The sequence below is a fragment of the Pantherophis guttatus genome, chromosome 1 (genome assembly GCF_059756535.1).
Source record: "Pantherophis guttatus breed Tessera chromosome 1, ASM5975653v1, whole genome shotgun sequence".
NCBI classification, from domain to species: Eukaryota; Metazoa; Chordata; class Lepidosauria; order Squamata; family Colubridae; genus Pantherophis; species Pantherophis guttatus.
This window is the reverse complement of record NC_142063.1, coordinates 105,508,879-105,531,745: the sequence shown is the minus strand read 5'-3', so window position 1 is coordinate 105,531,745 and position 22,867 is coordinate 105,508,879. Positions and strand designations below refer to the sequence as shown.

The following is a 22,867-nucleotide window of genomic DNA, read 5'->3' as shown; positions in this document are numbered from 1 at the left end:
GCCAGAGAAACACAAAGGCCCATGCTCAGTATAGGAAGAGGGGAGCCTCGGAAAAGAAACCTCTCCAGGTTTCTGCACCTGAATTTGGGAAAGAGCCACCAATATATCGTCCAACCCTGATGGAATAGAAAGGAAATGCCCCAGCTGTAATGGAAATGGACAGGCAAAATCTCGATTACTTCCTATAAGTTAGATAGGAATGTACTCATTATCATTAGTAATACACTCTTCAAAGAAAAGAACCTGCTTCCCTTTAACTCTTCCTGTTGCAAATCTGCAGATCAAAGAGCAACCATTTTCCTCCAAGAAAACTTTCACCCCTCCCAAGCTTCAATTTCGCCCTAGTTTCTCTTTCAACCCCATCGTAGGACACATGCATCAGCTCTCCCCGTTCCCTCTGAAGGGGAAGAGAAAGCACCCTTTGCATGCAAAAGGAAAGAACCCAATATTTAAAGAGTTAATATACTCTCCACCTACCCAAGAAAGGGAATGTGATTGTGGTTTGTCGTGGTGGTGGAGGTAGGAACCAAAGGAGGCACTAAGCATGCACCGTTATGTTTCTTGACTTCAGATTCCTTTAGCTTTGCCTTCGTTTTAGCGGATATGCCCTTTGGAAATGCACACGGGCACATGAAAAAAAAAATGCTCCTACGCCCACACCCACCTTCTCCTCCGTTAAATATGTCACCCATCTTCCTCCTCGTCCCTACCTCCCTTCCCCTCCCACACCCCCAGATGCACCCACACTTGCTCTCAAATCTCACACAGTGAAAATCAGGACACCTCTATGATCTCCATGCTGCCTGAAAAGCTAGACTGTTTGCTAATTTTGCCCAGGTCTTCCCGAGATCTGCTCTCCGATAAGGTTTCTTCAAATTCCATCTGGCAGCTCCTTCTTTTGAACTGCTTCTCGGGCATGGTGTCCTCGTGCCAGCTATGCCGCACCTCTCGCTGCTCCCCTCGTTGCTTGTCCCTCAGTCTGATCTCACAGCTTGCCTGGATTGTGCTGCAGCTGAATGAGGAGTAGGTGGTGGCGCTGGCAAAGAGAGTCCCACTCCCGCTGCCTTTGCTGCCCGCTGCCAAGTCTGTGCTGAAGTACCAGGGGTTCTCCGAGGAAGGCGTGCTTGGGGATTCCACGTGCATCCCCCAAGTACCAGCATTGGAGGGGGTGGTGGCTGGCTGTGCCAGCTGCTGCCCTACATTGGGAAGGCTCAGCCGAAGGGTCTGCTTGAGATTGTCCTCCATGCTGGTGCTTTTGTGCATGGCACACATCCCACTGAAATTAAGGCTCAGCCCATGGGCAGGGGAGCCTGCTTGGTGCCTGTGCTTCCGTCGTTGTCGTACTTTGGCCTCTAGAATGAAGTCAGGTCCACTGGGCCAGTCAGAACCATCTGGAAGAGGAGAGAACTGACACGTACCATTGGGACCTGAAGGGCTGTCCAACTTACAAAGCTTGGGAGTTTCCCCTACTTCGGTAGGCACCGGGATCTCCTGCCTTTGGGTAGGACAGTAGGCTGACTTGATGTCCAGAGAAAAAGAACGCTTGAGTCGGTTGGTGTCTTGGATGCGATCAGAAGATAAATGCAGCCCATTGAGTCCTTGCTGCAATGCCATGGGTGAGACAACTTTTGAAATTCCTAGTGATCGCTCAGAGTCAATGGATTGTGTTTCCAAGATTGTGCTTTTTAATACCTCCTCAGTCTTTTCCGAGAGAGACAGAGTCTGGGGTCTATTACCTTCACAAGTCTCAAAGTATTCTTGCTGGGGTTCCCCTTCCCCTTTCTCTCCTTGGGCCTTCAAAGCCTTGAGTAGCTTCAAACTTCTCTCATACTCTAGGAGTTGACCTAAGAAGTTGAAATTGGGTGAAATGGAGGGACGTCTGTCTTTGACAAACCTGTCGGGGCAAGCAAAGAGCCATGATTATTACATGGCATTTTCTTACTTTCAATAAAGATATATTTTATACACCTTGAAAGCATTACCAGGATTTTCAACATCTAATCAGCAAGCCATGGTTGTAAAAGATTCTTAACTCAAAGCAACACTAGAAACACAAATTATATTTGTCTTTCCCACACGCCCATGGCTTTAAAAAGTAGAGATATATTTAAGGATCTCTCCTTATCCAATAGAAGTTCAATTGTTACCAAGTTCCACAAATTTCAAGGATCTATATGGTAATCTATATGGTGATTCCATATCCATATTTAAGCCCTTTCTGTATATAGAGTATTAGTTCAGCACTTAATTTTTTTGTGCAGTGTGCCCTATCAGCAGTTTTTTTAAATAAAAAAATTACTGTGAATCACAAACTGACTAAATTTACATGTGAATGATCCCAAATGGTCAAAGAATGGGAGCCAATCAGCAGGTGAAATTGAAGTGGCTACCACAAGCCTGACAGTTACATAAATCAACTTCTAAGCTTACACTAAGAAAGAATTAAGAATTAGAACTTCACAAAAGACCATTCCCTCACTGGCATAATATTTATGGTATTGTTTCCTTTTTATGTCACCGCACTTTTCTTTCTGTGGGGGGGGAGGGACATGTAGAAAAAACAAAGCTTGATTCCAAAAATAGCTGTCAAAAAAATAAAATAAAAATAAAACCTGTCCTAAGGAACTTTTGAGGATTGAGTGGGAGGGAAGAACCAGTCAACCAGCTATCTCCTTGAAAAGGAAAAAGAACCGTTATCTTCTAGAAATCTACCTACCTGTAGGCATCATCTGAAGACATGCCCATGGTCTTCATGATGTATGCAATGGCAATGGTGGCCGATCGGGAAATCCCTGCCAAGCAGTGCACAATCACCTGGCAGCTAGAAACCTTGGCCTTATCTGCAGGACAAGAAGACAAGGGATCACTTCAAACACAGAAACCTTAAAGGCTACCAAGACTCATTTCAGATTTGGTGAAGTAAAGGCAACCCCAAGAAAGCTTATCTTATCAAATCTGAAATCTTAAAATGTGTCATAAACTTCTTGGTTGTTTTTGTTGCTACAGACTAACATTGCTCTCCCTTGGAGACCAGAAAGAAGAAGCAATAAATTATATGAACAAGATATTTATCTCTGCACAAATGCTTTAAGTCAAAACTTGCTTTAACCTTGTTTTGATTGGTGGGGGTGGGATTTTCACTCCAATAACCTGAACACTACGCCATCATCATTTGTGTATTGACATCCTTATGCAAATGACATCATTTGTATAGTAACGTCATTATATAAATTATGGACTGTTTCAAATTCCATTATATTAAGTTTCAGGTTTCACTGTGCTTGTCATACTGGTTACACAACTCTTGCGTTTAGCTTGCAGCAAGGAGAGGGAATCTGAGGATCTCAGACTACAGCTCTAATTAGCCCAGCCAGCATGACCAGTAGTCTGGGATGAAAAAATGTTGTAAACCAATTGTATGTTCCATATATAACATGGGAATCAGAGAAATATACTTTCTTTGCATAATGCAAATTTAAAATAATTTAAAGTCACCAGACAGGCAAATACATCCTTCATCCCTTATGAGGGAGTGATTTCATTCTTAGAGCCTGGACTATGGCTGTCTATTTGACAATCATTTGCAACAAATTGTGTTGCTTTGACATGATAAAAATTACGGAACGAATAAAGCCCGGATTAAAAATCTGGGCACAGAATTCATTTATTTAAGCAGAGCATCAACTAAATAAATCAACAAATATCAGCATTGTTTGCAAATCTTCCATCCATCCATCCTTTAGATATTTTGGATGTCAACACTCCAGAGCACCCGCCCTCTGGAATGAGCTACCCCCAGGGATACGACTGATCCCGGACCTCCGGACCTTCCGCCGGGCCCTGAAGACTTTTTTATTTCAGCAAGCCGGGCTGGGTTAAAAATCTTTTAATTGGGGAATTTTATGGGCAAGGGGTTTTAAATTGGAGAAGCCAAAGATAATTTAATTTCATTTTAATGTATTTTAATATTTGTATTGTGTGTTTTTATTTTGGCTGTTCACCGCCCCGAGTCCTTCGGGAGAGGGGGCGGTATAAATAATAAATAAATAAATAAATAAATCAATCAATCAATCAATCAATCAATCAATCAATCAATCAATCAATCAATCAATCAATCCTAAAGGTCATTATGGGAGTTGATTCAATACTCCAGAAGGTACCAGGATGGTCAAAAGTGCTTTCACAGACTATCTGAAACACTGCCTACATTCTGTGTCTTAAGAAATAAATAATTTCTTTGTACATATTAACAAATACTATCTGAATAAGCGTGGTTGTTCTGAAGTTTAAAAACCATATTCATCAAAGGAAAGAGCAGTATTATCTCAAGTAGTACTAATTGTTTCTCTGTGATATCCAGATTTACATTAGCTTTATTATCTGGGCATCAGCACCAGGAAATATTTTGTAAAGGTCCACCATCCAAGGGAAGGCTGGTATTTTGCACACCATAGATCACGAATGAGGAACTATGGCCCTGTTATGAGCTGTGGACTTCAACTCCCAGAATTCCTGAGCCAGCAGGAATTCTGGGAGTTGAAGTCCACAAGTCATAAAGGGGCCATAGTTCCCCAGCTCTGCCATAGATCTTAAAATATGGGATCAATGGAACAGGACAAGGGGAACTGAGCAATTTGGACATCATTCCAAAACCTTTTGCATTGGCAGCAGAGAAACTGAAAAGGTATGAAAAAAAACAACGACCTTCAAGAGCTCTTTACCAATAAGACCGGTCTTACCAATGAACTCAATCGATTTATCCAGCCAAGGAAGCAGTTTCTCACAGTAATTGTCATTGACTGGAATGCGCATGAAGTGACTGTCACAGATGAAATCTGGCTTGGGACATGAATTGCTGGCGTTGAGAACATAGCTGATCCCATTCTGGGTCATCAGGTCCTGAAGGAGAAAAAAAAAAGAGCTAGGTTCTTTCATTTGTCAATCATTGCAGAATCCTCTCCCCTATTCTTCCACAGCTTCTGATTATGCTCTAGTTTTAAGAGGCAGTGGAAATCCAGAAGATCTTGAAGTACAGTTCTCAGCAGCCACAGTCAGTATGGCCAAAGAGGAGGAACTTCGACAATGTTGGGAAGGTTACAGATCTTCCACTGCTAGACTTTGTCCTCCTTTCTCCCTTGAATCTCCTACTAGACTGTCTGCCATCAGGGGTTTTGTAGCCATAGGGGGTTTCTATGTATTTTAGCTGCCAGTTTAAAATAGTTGAGCAGCTTCTTGTCATAGTGAACAGCTGCACCTTCAATAACAACATTTTCAGACATTTGAAATGCTTTTATGGCATAAACTCCCAATGGAATCAGATCCATGTACTTCTTGTATTTTCCAATGGGAAAAGAAAATAGGCTTGCAGCGTGTCTTCTAAGAGAGGAATGGACTTTGGGGAAAGGCTACAAGACATTTCCACGCATTAAATCATAAGGCATTAGGGTATTCCAAATATTGCTTTGCTACAGTGAAGGGGGAAAAAAACCCTAAATACAACATAGACGGTTCCCTATGTTTCAAGGGCAACACGATGTTCCTCTTGATGAGTTACCATTTTTCTCCACAGTCCCTGTGCAATAAACTCTAACCTCCGATTCTAGGAGCCAGCCAAACTCCCAAGCTTACATTCTTAGCATTTTTTCATTCTTGTGTCTTTCCACTCCCTGTATAAAATGTTATTTTCTTCCTTTCTGCACCTCTAATTTAGATGCTTCCTCCCACCTCCCTGTGAGCAATACGCTACTGGCTCCCTCTGGCCTGGGATACATGCCCACTGATATTGTAATAATGACTTCTTTCTTATTCTTTCTTTCCTGCAGTCCTATCATAGCCAAAGCATTCTGGCACCTTTTGAAAGGACAGTGCTGCTCTCCCTCCCTTCTCTTCCATTCCCAATGCTCATCTTTATGCATTTGGGGGCCCTCTCAAAGGATTTTTTTTTCCCCTTGCAAATGTAGGCTGCACTGCCTACACTCTCTGGCACCTCAACTTACCATCAGTCACAGCTGAATGCCAAGGCTAATACCTCATCCTCTGGCTGGACATGGAAAAGCTGAAGTCAATGTTGTTCTTTAGCCTGGCTGGCACCGTACACCGGCAATGCAAAACTGGCTCCCCTCACATAACATTTCTTAGGGACAGCCTCACCATCCTGGCATTCCCACTGCTAATGCCTTTAATGCTTCAAGGGAAGCCTATGAAGTCTCTGTCTCTGCACACTTCAGAGATCCAGAAAGACTCGGTTGTTCAACGGGATGGTGTACGATTACGCACAGGTAGCAAATGACTCTTCTTGGGAATGGCCCTTAGCACTTTTACAGAAGAAGATACAGATTCTACAAGACAAGCCCATCTCCCTCAATGTCATAGAGTACCTTATTTAAGACATCTTTCTGGGAACCTAGATAGAGATGAGGCAAGATGCGTGTTGGGCCAACATTGGCCACTGGCAAGCATGGCTGAGAGATACTCATTGGCAGGATGGCAGTTGGTTTTCCTTCACAGAGTCCTGGGAAACAAGACGAGAAGGTGGCAAAGCCCCCTGAAAGAAGGAAGGGAAGGAAATATGTATTAGGAGCAATGCTTCTTTTTCATTAAATGCATTTTATCTGTAGCATTCTATACTCATTCTAATAACTTCAATATTGAACTAAACTTTCTATCTGGTGAGATAACATTTCAATTTTTAGTCTAAAAACAGCCCTTAATTTTCATGAAAACATTAGACATGCATATAAAAGCAAATGATTGATTTTGTACCAGATTTTTTAGACATCTTACAAAGGAAATATACCTGTTCTTTAGCTAAGAATCAAGCATGGCTCTTGGGGATATTGCTATAGTTGTTATGATGTTAGGCTTTGTCAATATGTTGCGTTCCTATACTCTTTAACCATCCTTTTACTTGCCTCACTGTCTCCTTGTTTAGCAACTGCAATCTGTTCCAGAGATTTTGTCATTGAGTGAAATGGTCCCTAGGTGAACACATAACTCGGAGACAGAGAAGAAGAGACACTGCAAAGATGGCTGGTTGCTGCCAGCTCATTCAGATAAAATCTATGCACCTACACCAGGGTTTCTCTCACCCCGATGTTTCTTATTGTCAGGTGCAGAAATGTGGTCATAAGCGCACACATTGGTTGGAACATGAATTTATTTTACTACTAGTTATTACCATTGTATTTGCAAATGATGGTTAACTAAGGTAGTTGCTAAGTGGGGTGTTGCTGTATTAGGTATTCCATTAGTATCAATTTCATCTCTCTTAAAAGTTTCCTGATCTCCTATTTGGTAAAACTTTCTTACAACTCTGTTTCATAAAACAGAATTTCATACACATACATCATATCTTAGTATTATAAAATTATTACTCAGTTAAGAGTAATATTCAGTTAATTCAGTTAAGAAACATAATTAAATAAATATTACTGTGAAAAAAGAAAAACAGGATGAGCAAAGAAAATATGGTTAGAGGAATGAATTAAATTATTGACTTCAGTTTCTCATTCCTCCTTAGTTCATTTGATCCCTTTTACATCTTTTTGAAACTGTTAAAAATATACATACAAATGTTATTAGAAAAATCCACATTTTTACAATAGTTCCCCTACATTATTTTTCATTACTCCCATACTTATTTTGTGACTTTTCTTTAAATTCCGACATGTACCCCACAAATTTGTGAGAATTGTGAATATTAAAAGATAACTATATCCTAGTTTGCACATTTATTTTGTAAACAGCAATAGCACTTGGACTTATATACCACTTCATAGTGCTTTACACTCTCTAAGTGGTTCATAAATGTCAGCATATTGCCCCCAACAATCTGGGTCTTCATTTTACTGACTTTAGAAGGATGGAAGGCTCAGCCAGTCAGGATCAAACTCCTGGCAGCGGGCAGAGTTAGCCTGCAATACTGCATTCTAACCTATGTGCCACCACAGCTTTTGCACATTTTTAAAATCAAAACTCAAATGGATACAATTCTTTCTTCTTTCTTTAAGTCAGTTTGATTAAAAAAAAACCAACAAAACAAACTGGAAAATGAACCTCAGACCTAAATTCCATAGTTCTAGAAACTTTAATAAATTTAAATCCAATAAGAGTCATCAATCAAAGCCTCTCAAAAGAACGAGTAAGTATTTTCTAGAATTCTTCAGACTTATAGCACATTGTTCAAATAGGAATTCTGGATCCTTGGAGAAATATACCATTTTTATGGATGAATACTTGAAAAGAATTATATAAACCAACAAGGGAAATCACTTAAGACTTTGGTAAATAACTGTATTATCTAAAGCAAGAGACGAGAGGTACTTACAACAATGTTTCTGTCAAGACAAAGCATCAGTTTGCATATACTGCACGCTCCAATAAAAATCCACATTTTAAACCCGAGATTAATGAGTCAGCTCATTTATCATATGCATTAATCATTTCATTCTTTCAGTGCTTACTGTAATGACAGTGGTTGGACTTTCCCTTCACCGTTCTTTTTCTATTTTCAAAGCCACTTTCAAGATTGCCTGTTTATCACCCATCGATTCCAACAGTTTACAGAATCTATGCTATCTAATAAAAATCCCAAGTCAAGAACCCTGTTATTTTTTGACATTACTCTTTTGGTGTTTTACAGATCACCATTCCCAGTGCATACTCAAGCAGTATAGGTTTGTTCCAGCGTGCACATTTTTAACTGATTACAAAACAACCGAGTATCTTAGTGATGGGAAGTAGCAGATAAACAGACAGTACTAAATAAAATAAATGGAATCTGCAGGGGGTAGGTGGGGCGTAAGTGTGTGTGCATGCGTGTAATTCTAGGAAGGCAGGAAATAAACTACCTGGACTGGAATTTGGTCAGGGCTTTGAGGGATAATTTTACTTCTCTTTTATAAATAGTCCTCTTGAGAATCTTTAGCAGTCACATGTGAGTGAGATTTGTCATCTGAGAAACGGCAGGCTGAACAGTTGCCAGTGTTGTTATATCCTGGTTTAAGAGAGTCCAAGTCAAGAGAGTTGCTTTGAGCAATGATTTTAAAAATGTTTACTTCTAGAAACCATTCCTGTGCTGATTTTCCCATCGAGAAAAGTCTACTGTATTGCAGAAAATACAATACATCTGGTTTCCCCATTGACTTTGCTTGTCAAAAGGTTGCAAAAGATGATCTCATGACCCTGGGATGCTACAATTGTCATAAATGCGAGTCAGTTGTCAAGCATCTGAATGTAAATCACATGACCACAGGGATGCTGCAATGGTCATAAGTCAAAATGGTCATTTTTCAGTGCCATTGTAATTTCAAACAGTCACTAAATGAACTGTGTTGTAAGTTGAGGACTACCTGTATATCAGTTCACCCATGCCTTTACATCACTATGCACCCTCTGTATGGTCACACATTTTCTCATGTGTGTTATCACATGATTAGACATGCTGAATTAATTACTATCTGCTGAGAAATAAGAATATAATATTAAGTTTTCAAATGGTGGATCAAGCCCCACAACATACAGAAATCTGTGCCAGATCCACGATCTAAAAAAATATAAAGAAAAGGAGTACTGCAAGGCATTTGTAGGTTGCAGATGTGTCCCAGGTCTTAAAAAAATAGAACGTTATGGATCTAAACCACATCCAAGACTTTCCTATCTTTGCACACTTCTAAAAGAGTTTTGTAGTATGTATCAAGGAAGCATAACATATCTTCTAATTAAGGAACACCTAATAAGCTATCAGATTTATCCCCGAAGAACCATTTGAAGATCATTGACTGAACCAATCACTCTTAGGATCTTTCCAAAGCACTGATCCCATAATTTTAGTTCTTGTTCCTTTGTCCATCATCTATCATCTCTGGCTGATTCACTGCCAATTCAGAAGCTGGGTTCTTATAGTTGACAGAGACCTATGTCAGTTTGGCAGTGTTTCAGCACCTTCCTCCCTTCTTTCTTTCTCTCTCTCTTGCTCCTACTCAAGTACATAAAAAAGATCTTTTCTAATTCATTCTCTGGTAACTGGCCAATTAAGCAGCCCCTTGTATAGGTTAATTAGAAACATAAGTCTATACGTTGAGTGGGTGGTCAAGGTATTTAGACAGAGATGGCAGGAATTTATTTCTGAACAGATCCTTGAGCAACTTTAGTGCAAAACATAGTATCTGAATCATGTTTTTCAGTTTCTTTTTTTCTCCCTTTTTTAAACAATTCATACACTCCTTAGCTATGTAACTATTTCCAAAAACTCTTCCATTGTGGGAGGCTTGCTTTCATTAACTCCTAATTTGGATCTAACAGTATTTTCCCCTTGGCAGTATCAGATTGAAAGCAAGCAAAAAGTCCACTACCAACTCCATTCGACTAAAAAAATACTGAAATATGAGTTTTCAGGATCGCTTTGTCAATTTGAGATGCAGAGAGTTAATGCAACACTACCTCTCCCATACCGCTGTGGCATGACATCACTCTCTCAACCAGGATATTAAATCAGAATGAATGAAATGAGATTAGTGCAGGTGTCCAAGAGCTCTGGTTACTTCTATTTATTGCCCCTCTGCCTTTTGCATTCCGTTTCATCAAACCTATGTATTTCTGCCCTTTCACTTGTACCACACGTAAGATTGACAGACTAGCAGTCAAAACGGAAGCATTTCCAGATGCATTTCTAAAAGAAGCCATATTACACCTACGGTAGTACAATACAACTGTTCTATCAGTTAGTACCTCACAACCTACAACAGCATTTATTTTAATTGATAGCTGTTCCTCAAGGCCAGGGCTAAGCAGCACAGGGAGTCCTCGACTTATGACCACAATTGAGCCCAAAATTTATGTTCCTAAGTGAGACACCTGTTAAGTAAGTTTTGCTCCATTTTATGGCCTCTCTTGCCACAGTTGTTAAGTGAATCACTGCAGTTGTTAAGTTAGTAACGTGGTTGTTAAGTGAATCTGGCTTTCCCATTGAGTTTGTCAGAAGGTCACAGAAGGTGATCCTGTAACCTTGGGACACTGCAACTATCATAAATATGAAACAGTTGCCCAGCCTCCAAATTATGATCATGTGACCTTGGGAATGCTGCAAAGGTCGTAAGGGTGAAAATAGGTTTTAAGTTACTTTTTTCAGTGCCGTTGTAACCTCAAACGATCACTAAACAAACTGTTGTAAGTAGAGGACTACCTGTACTGATGTCAGATCTGTGGATTTAGAGAAAGATTTGACCTAACAATGCAAGACGGAGACGGGTTTTAGCAGCAAGAAGGATGCAAAGCACATTGTGTAGAACCCTCCCTCTTTCTGCTAATCAACCTCCTTTCCCAAAAAATCACTACAAATATTCAAAACTCAAGAATGATCAATTTTTAGCATGTCCATCAGGAAAAAAAACAACCTAGAATGATTTTTATTCCACATGTGTTAATGAATATCCCATCTATAGAATCTACAAAGTGCTGTGAACAGAGAGTACATCATCCGCGCATTACTATTCAGTTCATATTTCATTACTTCCTAACTGTAGTACCGCCTTCCTGTCATATTAGAGTATTAGCAAAGAGTTTTCTCACGGAACATTACAACGGGCAACAATATGTAGTGATGGCATTCCTATTCACTCAATCAGAACTTTCCCTTAGGGTTAGCCCTGCAAATCCTGGAATCTATAGAATAAATTCATTTATTTGTCTAGCATGTTTATTATCATCATGAGAACTCTGCCGCTGCTTGGATCATACAGATAGTTCTCACTTAGTGACTGCCTCATTTAGTAACCATTCACAGTTATGATAAAATATTAAATAGGGGCACTGAAAAGAGCACAGAAAAATAAAGGAGAGGAATTCTGCAATTAGTCTTTAAGATTCCCAGTTGCCACTTTTTTAAAAAAAACTTATTTATTTAAAAAGCCAATGTAATTTCATTGAAAATCCATGAAAAAAATACAAGCAAAACACTTAGCCTCTCTGAAGGTGGGGTGGCTTTTGCTTATAATCAATGCTAGCTGCCTTTCTACTTTGAAATCAAGAGAGGAAAATATAATAAGCAGGTCCTTTTACAATTATGACTCTTTGGCAGGATCTCTGGTTTGGGAATGGCATTCTCTTGGCATGAATGGAATTGAGAGAGGGAATGATTCCCTAAGTGGAACAGTGTTGGCAGAAGCAGCTCTCAGGTTTCTTGTAGTTCCTCACACTGGCAGGAAATTTGCCTGCAACCTGGCAAAAACAAATTGCTAATCCGGTCCAGAATCCCAAATCAAAGCTGCTGCAAATCTTTGACATTTTAGGTAAGATTCCCAGTCAACCACTGACATGTACTTGCACTATGCCAAGATGAAAATAAACAGAATGGATGTAAGTAGATATGAGATCTAGTATGAAGAGAGATTTTGATTGCCTACCTAGGTTCTACCTACTAGAGAGCACCTAGATCAGGGGTCGGCAACCTTAAACACTCAAAGAGCCACAAAGGTCCTAACTGGAAGCCCTCCATTCAATTCTAGAGCCGACTGGAAGTCCAGTTCCCCCACCATAGAGACTCCTCCTAGCATGGCGTCCTTTTTCCTCTACTGACTGGAAGTCCGGTTCGCCCTCCATAGAACCTCTTTCTAGCACGGCATCCTTTTTCCTCTACCTGTCCTAACCAAAAGCACTATTCAATTGTGGAGCCAATCAGCGACAGGGAGCCGCAGCAGAGAGATGAAAGAGCCACATGCGGCTCCAGAGCTACAGGTTGCTGACCCCTAACCTAGATATTAGCAAAGATGGGAAACATCAACCTTAGAAACATGGCAACTGGACTTTTTTTTTTTTGTTGGTTCAAAACTTTTTTCGATTTATCAACTTTAGAAGTTGAAGAACTCACAGAGTATTTACATTTTTTGGGGGGAAGTATTTCCTTTTGTTCTGCTCAGATATGCTCTGAAGACTTCTCCAACCTACTAGTACAGATTTGGGGCAGGAGAGGTAGGAAGTATTTGTTTTATTGGTGGATGCCATTTCATCAGTGGACTAATATAATTGGACACACCCAGGAGCAACTTCCCTCTTTAAGTACCTTAAAGAATCCTAGGGATAGTAAGGCAGCCTTTCGCTGTCTGGTATCCTTTCAGAAGACACAACCCTTAATAGCTTTCTAACTCTTGGTTTTGCTTTGACAATGTGTATGGTTACACAAAAAAGGCTATTTACTGTACTATCAATAGCATTTCTTTTGGCCTCCACTGGAGCAAGAAAATTGCTTGAACTGATCACAGCAACCATAAACAATAATTTTGTACATTATCTCTTAAAACCATAATAGGAAGGCTTGTGGCACTATGTTTACTTGTAATTTGCACATGCATAAAGTACAATCTAGTCCAGCCAACAAAAACACTAGCAATCTGCCTATTAGCTGAACCACAATACGATTAAAGTAGCACTCTAAAGTGCTTCTTACCATCTTTACATTAGCACTACACGAGCAAAAAAAAATCTAAGCCAATTACAATACAGTATATTCAGCATTCCTTGCTTCCATTAACACAAAGAATAGAAAAAAGAGAGGAAGCCTTGCCTACATGAGACAATTTTGAACCAAAAACCTTGTAAATGCTCCTCCTTGTGGGAGACATACTTTCCTACAAGAGCTGTAAGTTTCTTAGGTGAATAAAGGGTACAAATGACCATGATGAGCATAAGATATTGGGCTTATTTAACACTGGAAAACCTACAAGGAATGTCTCTCTCAAAGTAGGTAAGAGAAAATAATAGGGAATGCGTGTGTTAGCTGTTGTGTGTGTTACTGTGTTAGATGTAGACAACACTACACAGAGACTCAATGTACCACCCACTTGGTGCTTTTGCAGTCACAGACTTTTATAACAATCTTTTTGAGAACCTCTCATTTACTGCTTGTAACCTCGGGCCATTAAGTTTAATTAACTGTGGAGCAAACTTTCTTTCCTTGCATTTACCAAAATAAGCCTGAAAACAGGAGAGCATGGTATCTGCAAGGCACATTAACTACCAAGGCAAAGAATGTGGGCTTTTACATTTTCACACATATGACAATTGCTAAGCCAATGTTCGTGATACAAAATATTGAATCTATTTTAAAAAGAGAAAAACCAAAAATGGAGGATTTGCAATATCAGATTTCGGAGTCAAGGCAATTTAACTGGAAAAACAAAATTCATCACAGGCATATAAATCAGCTTATGTTATGAAAAGAGAATATGGAAATGGCATGGCATGGCATGGAAAGAATAGAATAGAATAGAATAGAATAGAATAGAATAGAATAGAATAGAATAGAATAGAATAGAATAGAATAGAATAGAATAGAATAGAATAGAATAGAATAGTGATGGTGAACCTATGGCACGTGTGCAAAGAGGTGGCATGTAGAGCCCCTTCTGCTGGCACGTGCGATGTTGCCCCAAGTCAGATCTCTGTGGCGTTTCTTTTGTGAGCTTCTGTTTCCCTGCAAATGATGAAACAGAAGTTCATGAAAGAAAAAGATCTTACCTCTTGCCGCGCTGCCGGTGTTGGGATGTCCCGCCTCCCGTTGGCCAGCTGGTCTTCGGGTCTCTCCCCTGCATGAACGCATGTTCGCACGCATGTCTGCATATGCGCAGGCCCATGTCCACACATGCCCATGCATGCACATGTCCATGCATGTCCGTGCACGCGTGTGTGTATGCACACATTCATATGGACGCATACATGTGTATCTTTCCAATACACATGGACATGCGTGCTTGCGCAGTATGGGAACTCTGTGTCTAAAAGGTTCGCCATCACTAGAATAGAATATTCTTTATTGGTCAAGTATGATTGGAAACACAAGGAATTTGTCTCCGGTGGATAAGCTCTCAGTGTACATACTATAAGCAACATTACCTGCTACATGCTTTGGAGTTGTACAGGTAGTCCTCGACTTATGACTGCAATTAGGACCATAATTCTCCTATACTTAAATTTTCTACTTTGGTCCATTGTAAGATAGATTTTTCTAAATATATATTTTGTCTTCTGAACCCTCATCCAACCCTGGTTTTATTCCTCCTTATGTTTTCTATATTGGGTATTTTAATGTTTAAACATCTAATGTTTTACACAGATCAATCAATTCTGGAACATTCAATGTGGGAAATAAACCACATTCCCTCAGAGAAAGTGTATTGGGGAATTGCATGGCTGCTGAGGATGAAAAAAGCTTTAGGTAGGTCTCAGTTAAAAATAGGAGGATCTTCTCTCTGATATGTTTTCTTTCTGTTTCTGATACACCAGATAAGCATCAAGGATAAAAAGAAATCTGAACCAATCAGAAATCTAAAGTGATCTCTTCTCACAGGATCTTGAAATTAGGTTAAAACCAAAGAAAATTAGCAGGTGAACCAGCTATGTATCCCAACTGAAGTCAGGAATCAAATAAGGAGGGAGGGGAGAAAGGCTGAGGAAGCTTCTTGGATAAGAAGCGAAATGTCTTCAAGGAAAAATAAAGTCCAGCTGCCTGTTGAAAAAGCACCTTTGGGGCTATTGGTTTACAATAATTTTTTTCATTCTCAATTTGTGCATTTCTTGAAAAAAAAAACAGTGTTGGTTTCATGTAACAAACTGTGCATCACAGAACTTTACAAAGCTTCACAGAAACTTCATAAAGCTGTTAACAAAGAGCAGAACATTCACTTCTACCTCTCTCTCTCATTGAACCTGTTTCCAGGTCAATGTAACATTTTTCAAAAAAGCGAACTGGGCTGGGGTCAGAAAAAAATTGGAATCGGGATTAAACAGTGATTTCAGATTTTTGTTAACAACCCTTCATTAGACATGTTTCATAAATATGAGAGCAACAAAAACTGTGAGTTAATGTGAACAGGTCCTTAGTGAAAAAGAACAAAGGAGCAAATGAAACCCGGCTGGGCAAGTCACTGTCTTTCAGCCCAACCCACCTCACAGGGTTGTTGTGGGAAAAACAGGAGGCCGGAGCATTTGGCATGTTCTCCACCTTGAGTTACATATAAAGTAAAAATCAATCAATCAAACAAACAAACAAAGAAGGACCAAATGCCAATTCTTCTTTATGAAGTAAAAATCATCACGTTTGAACTTGCAATTTATTAGATCAAATACCTCTTCTGAAACCTTTGGATATGCACAATAGGTTCTGTTTAGCACAAAGGTGTTTTTGGGATGGGGACTGGTTTATTCTATATATATTCAAGGCCTTTGAGCAAGATGATTGCCCAAGCTGATCCTTGTTAGGACAATTAATATCTACCTCCCAAATAGTAAATATAAGATTATGCTGTTTGGCTAGTAGTGAAAATACTACTAGAAAACGAACACAGTACAAAATTTAGGTAACTGAACAACATAAAACAGGAGTATAAGACCATTCAATATTTCTCAGTTGAACCTGGTGATACATTGCTGGTACATTCTCTATCCTCATGTCTGTAATAACTATTTGCCTGTTGGGTTCAAACGAAACCCAAAATCATTAAGATAACATGAGATTAGGACTCAAATTAATATAAGGGCCTGGTGGCTCAGCAGACTGATAGAATTGTGATTAACACCAGCTGTCTGCAATTACTGTAAGTTCAAATCTCACCAGGCTCAAGGTTGACTCAGCCTTCCATCCTTTCTAAGGTAGGTAAAATGAGGACCCGGTTTGTGGGGGCAATAAGCTGACTTTGTATAAAATATACAAAAGTATGAAGGCTATTGCTTAACGCATTGTAAACTGCCCTGAGTCTCCGGAGAAAGGCGGCATATAAATCAAATAAAAAAAAAATAAGGAAAAAAGTTTTGCAAAGCATGTTACTGTAATAAAGCACATATCTAGGAAGGATTAAGGTAGCCACCTTTCTTGTAAGGTTTACCTGGCAACTTGAAAAGATACACCCAGAGACAAGCTTTCAAAGCAGCCATGTGAACTTTGCAAAGGAAGTGGCTGCTTTAATATTTCAAAGAAAAATGCTGCACTTACAAAAATTCTTTTTCTAAGCACAAGTCTTTTAACTATTTCCTCCCAAGCATGTTTTCTACATGGAAAATCAGTCTACGGGAATGTGCTGGATATATTTGATTACGATACAGTTTTAAATCATCCACAAAAAGATGTCTTTTTTTAAAAAAAGAAAAGAAATGAAACACTAAGGTTTGTTTCAGAAATCAAATTAAAATTTATTGGATTTTTTTTTAAAAAAAAATCATTGATTTATATCAACTCTTTTCTTGTCAGGAAAATTCCATTAATTAGTTACCAAATGGTTTAGGGTTGTTTTATATACAGGTAGTCTTTGACTTACAACAATTCATTTAGCGACCGTTCAAAGTTACAACATCCCTGAAAAAAATGACTTATGACCGTTTTTCACATTTACAACCGTTGCAGCACCCCTTAGTCATGTGGTTAAAATTCGGACGCTTGGCAACTGGTTCCTGTTTTATGACCATTGCTGTGTCCCAAGGTCATGTTATCCCCCCTTTTGCGACCTCCTGACAAGCAAAGTCAATGGGGAAGCCAGATTCACTTAACAACCGGGTTACTAACTTAACAGCTGCAGTGAGATTGACTTAAGTGATGCGGCAAGAAAGGTCGTAAAATGGAGCAAAACTCGCTTAACAAATGTTTCACTTAGCAACAGAAATTTGGGGCTCTATTGTTGTGGTCGTAAGTCGAGGACCACCTGTACACATAAAGCCGTGAGCTAACTTAACATCAGTATAGCACTTATTTGCAATCTGCATTTTGACATGAATCAATTGCACATCAGTTTTGAATTAACTGAAAACCAAACCATACAAAACCTCCACCACTCACAGGTCTGATCTCTATGCCGGCACTTGATCAAACACCGAGGGAAGCCTGCAATTCATGGTCTACCACATTTAAAGAACAATATTCCTCCCACCCTTCCGTTTCGTGCCATATCAAATAAAGAAAACCTAAGCAAGTTAGATTCCTTTTTAATACGCATGCATTTTACACTGATTTTCTTTAACTGAAAGGTCACTGCATTTCCTTCTATATTCTGCCCATCAAGTATACCTGGACAGCATTTTTTTTTAAAAAAACAAAGGCACTTCAATTGCCAGAAATAGCAAGAATTGACTCTGATTTAGTTTGCTCACAATAATTCAAGCCAAAATATTAGCTCCAGTGCTATTAAATCCTTTGCTTCACTGCAGATCGTGATTTAATACTTGTCTTTGTTCTCTAAAGATGCAAGATCCCCACGGATGCCAGGCAAGGCTGGAAGATAAAATATACACCAACAAGCCACCAGATGTCGCCAGGAGTTGAGCAGCCATATAAATTTTTTTACTAAAGAAAAATAAAAATAAAATAAAATAGTTGTACTAAAATACACCCAAGAAGACTTCAAGCCAATCCAGATCCTCTATGGAGATGACGGAAAGCTGTAGCAAACCTCTGTGCTAAGATGCAGCTTTTCAAAAAGATGCATGAGAGTGGAACTGTTGCAACCCCATTCAGCTAAATTTTAAGCTCAGTTTATCTCCAGCTTCCACAACTTTCTTCAAATTTGTTAGTGCCATAGTAATTTCTTTTACGCACCGGAAGGCAATGTTTGTTGTTCGTTCCTATGTTAACAGTTCTAAGGAATAATCTTAATCTGTTTGATCAGCAATGGGGATCAAGTACACCAACATGTTCATACGATTCTAAAGCATTCCACGCTGGAGGCATAAAAGAGGAAATTTTCTTTTCCTTTCTATGAAGGACTCCATTGCCTCAAGGGAATTTCTTATGGGGGATATGCCAACATTGATCATGCTTATTTGCTTTTTAAAAAATTACCTTTTCTTACTGTGTTGCTATTTTTATTCTGAAGAAAGAGAAAGAGGATGTGAGTTTCTCTCTCTCTCTCTCTCTCTCTCTCTCTGTGTGTGTGTGAGAGAGAGAGAGAGAGAGAGAGAGAGAGAGAGAAAGAGACAGAGACACAGAGTGAGAGAGACAGAGAGAGACAGACAGCGAGAGACAGACAGAGAGAGAGTGAGAGACAGAGACAGAGAGAGACAGAGACAGAGAACGAGAGAGAGAGAGACAGACAGACAGCGAGAGACAGAGAGAGAGATAGAGAGCGAGAGACAGAGTCAGAGAGAGAGACAGAGAGACAGAGAGCGAGAGAGACAGAGAGAGAGATGAAATTCAGGACAAGAAATAAAATGACCAGAAACTGCAGATTGTCCTCTCTTGGTTTAAGAGACAGTAAAGTAGTCCACACTTATAAACCGTCCCACTATATTTAGTGTTGTATATATGGAAAGACCTGTTTCCACCATCCATTACCCAGGTGCATGATTTTTAAAGAGTGGGAATCATCCACTTCAATGAACAGCATGGTATTTATTTCAAATGAGGTGTAGAACATAGGCCTGAACTATTTCATACTAGCAGTGTTAATATATCCGTCCTCTACACTAATGAAACATGTGTAGAAGTTAAATTAGAAGACTTTGGTCTTAGAAGGAATCTTATACTATATGGGTGTTTGTGGGTGGGGTAGTTGTAAAATACTAAGGTGGACCAAAGATTGTATTTCAGGTTATTTAGCATCTAAGATTCTTGTTCCTATAATTAAAAATATTTTAATTGCTTCGTGGTGAATCAAGGGACGGTTTTTTGAGGCAAGCATTTTTTGTTAAGGATACGAAGGTGACATGTTTGAATCATATATTCAATGTACAGAAGGCAGGTTAAAAAAAACCCTCAATTCCTCAAATGACAAAAACAGAAAGAAGAGAGGAGAGGCACCTCCCCCCCCTTTTAATTTTATAAGAATGAATTCGGTGCCTTCTTGGAAGATCAGGAAGAGCCTACATGGGGAGGTTGGACTTCCTGTTGTAAATCTCTTGAGAAAACCCAAGTCTCTGACCTCATATTGCCTCCAGCATCTCTGCCTTAATTAGAAGATTGGGTGAGAGTGTGGGAGGAGGGGGAAAGAAGAGAGAAGCTGCCCCTTTTGCTTAAAAGAAGCTTCTGTATGTTTTTTTGTAAGCAGGGCCAACAATGAACTCAGCCTTTGAAAATCTTGCAGGGTGCTTCACAAGAGAGCTTCCTTTTTTTTTTGCTAAAGAGCCTGCTACTTGCCACTCAATCCCCTGAGTGTGAGACAACAGTCCAGATTTGCTTCTTTTGTTCCCACACAAAGCAGTCATACGCTGTCTGTTTGGTCACCAGCAAAACCCACACTTTTTTTAAAAAAAAAAAAACCCACACACACAAAGCTTTTCTTTAGGAATCTTTAGAATAGGGTGGTATACAAATCATGTGAATCAATCGTCCATCTATCAATCAACAAACCTCTCTGATCTAGCTGAACGAGTTGGAGACGTGATGCTTCTTTCAGGAAAGCTGTTGCTTCTTTCCCCCACCCTCTGCCTTCAGTAGATTTTAAGAAGAAAGGCAGGAAGGAAAAAAAAAAAGAAGAAGGAAAACCATGAAAAAGAGAATATAGACCCATGATGGCAAAGCTATGGCACATGTGCCGGAAGTGGCACACAGAGCCATCTCTTCAGGCATGCCAGCCATCGCCCGTTGATCTTCCAGGGTCCAGCCAGCTGGTCTTTGCGCGAGCACCGAAAACTGGAAGAGCAGCTCCCTGGCGCGCATGCGTGCACCGAGAAGCTGAGCTTCCGGTTTCCGGCGCACATGCATGCTAGCCAGCTGGTCTTTGTGCACGCATGCGTGCCAGAAACCAGAAAACCAGGTGATCCGCGCACATGGGCATGCTGGAAACCGGAAGCTCAGCTTCCTGGTGCACATGTGCACGCCAGGGAACTGCTCTTCTGGTTTCTGGCGCTCCTGTGTGTGCACGCTGGGGAGCTGCTCTTCTGGTTTCCGGAACTCCGTGCCGAAAAGGTTCACCAACACTGATATAGACAAATATATCGTTTTGCTTGAGGTGATTATGCATCAGGTCAGTGCCTTGCCATGCTAAGGATGTAGGGGTGAAATGAAAGGGAGGATGGAGACAGGTAGAGGTGTGATGAGGAAGTGGAAGGACGTACAGGATAAGCCACAACCTAAGCGGATGAAAATAAAAGCAAAAGGTGATGGGAAGAAAAGGAAAAGAGAAAATATTGCTTTAAAAAAAGCACCAAATCTTTTAAATCCCTATTTTGGTTGGGTTTTATCTTTATATTTGGCATATATATTTAAAGACCAAAAAAAAAAAAAAAGGGAACTCTCTGAATTTAACTCTCTTGCTTAGAATGTACATTTGCTTTCATGTTGCTTTTAATGTTGCTTTTAACATGAAGGGTTTCTTTTTTTAAGAGGGGGAAATATTAGGATTTAAAAAAAAAGTTTTTTGAATCAATTCTTAAAGTTGGACTAGATGATATATCCAGAAGAAGAAAAAAATCTGCTCAAGAATGCTGTATGAATTTTCCCCAACTTGCAACTTGCTATGGTCAGTATAAAGATGGATAGCTAAATCAGGGTGACAGGGATGCATCAGGCCAAAAATAGTTCACCACTTAAGACCACGCATGGGGCAATGACATTTGGCATCCTTTCGCCTGCTCCCCACCATAATAGGATTAGCATAAGTCAGAGTTAGCTTCCTTCCCCAAGCCCAACCTCAAATGGAGCTCACACCTTATATCAGCTTCATTAGGTCACCCCTGCTGCACTAATTCTTCATCATATCCTTTTTTGTATTATCCAGGGCACTGAGAATGTTCTGCATATTTCTCTTGCAGTCTCACTGCCTTCCTTGTCCAAGCCAGGAGAACATCTGCTGTTTTACCATGACCTTTTAACGAAAGATAAGAGAGATTCTGGGGAGAAAAAATATATATAAGCTGCTCTTATGTTCTCCAGAAGCTGCTTCTTTTGATATTGTGCTCTCAATGGCTTTAGGATCTCACACCAGACTCCTTTTTAAAGGCTATTAATGCTTACTAGATCTCTGCTATCTGGCCTCTTCCTGCTTCAGTGTGCTGGCACATCAGTTGATCTCCCTTTCCATGCTATCAATGTTCACTTTGCAGCACCACAGTTCAAGGCTCACCCATTTCCATCTTCTCCAAGTCAGACTTTTTGAAAGCAATTTCATATTCCACACATCATTATCAATATACCTTTCTCTTTTTTTGTCTCTATGTGATTTATCCATATTTATATACTTAAAGAAAGATCAGTTGTTTCCATTTAACAGATTAGAAATTATTACTTCTTAATTATCCCAACATGGACCAGAAAGAACAGGAAACCTAATTTCATCAGTACTCCCATCTTTCGTACCTAAGCATAATAGGCATTTTCTTTCTAGGTGCCTAATTTTCCTCTTGCTGAGGGAAAATATATGCCAGATGCAAACAGATGTGACTGTATTAATCAGAAAGAATAACCTAGGATAGTGTTTGACAATGTGATGCTCTCCAATGGCTACAGTAAATGTGGTAAACCAGGAAAATTGAAGAATGTATTAGCTGTATTAGGAAATCATTTTGGTTCACAAGTGCCCAACAGGTAATTTCAACTATATGCAGAAAAATTAGAAAGATGTATATAACAGCTCTCAACCTGTCATATTTTTTTGCTGAGTTTTTGCCAACTCTATTCTACTTTCTGACCACAAAGGCTTGTATAACCAGGAAATCAGTCTGAAAAAGCAACAATATGAAATAGTGGTAGCCTTGAAGAATCAGTGTTTATGTGCTGCTGATCCAGATTTTCCCTCTGGTTCATGTATTTTACTTAGACCAGCTTTACAGGTTCTAAGCAGAGAAAAATGTGTCATAACCACAAATGACTTATTGCTAATGACACCATCTCTGAGCTATGCCCTTCCTGACATATTAAAAAACAGACAAACAAAAAAGGCCAAGCACTGTAGGA

At 39.6% G+C, this 22,867-nt stretch overlaps 1 protein-coding gene across 2 annotated transcripts in view; it reads right to left on the bottom strand.

The window, feature by feature from the left end:
* Positions 1-773: 773 nt before the first annotated feature.
* The window catches only part of DUSP8 (dual specificity phosphatase 8), a 110,144-nt gene continuing 88,050 nt past the window's right edge, over positions 774-22,867 (bottom strand). For both annotated transcript variants that reach the window (XM_034416860.3, XM_034416862.3), the window contains 4 exons: positions 6,378-6,544; positions 4,740-4,899; positions 2,717-2,840; positions 774-1,894 (listed from right to left, as the gene is read on the bottom strand). In XM_034416860.3, coding sequence (XP_034272751.1) covers positions 775-1,894; positions 2,717-2,840; positions 4,740-4,899; positions 6,378-6,544 — 1,571 coding nt within the window. In that variant the 3' untranslated portion in view covers position 774. The remainder of the gene's footprint in view (positions 1,895-2,716; positions 2,841-4,739; positions 4,900-6,377; positions 6,545-22,867) is intronic.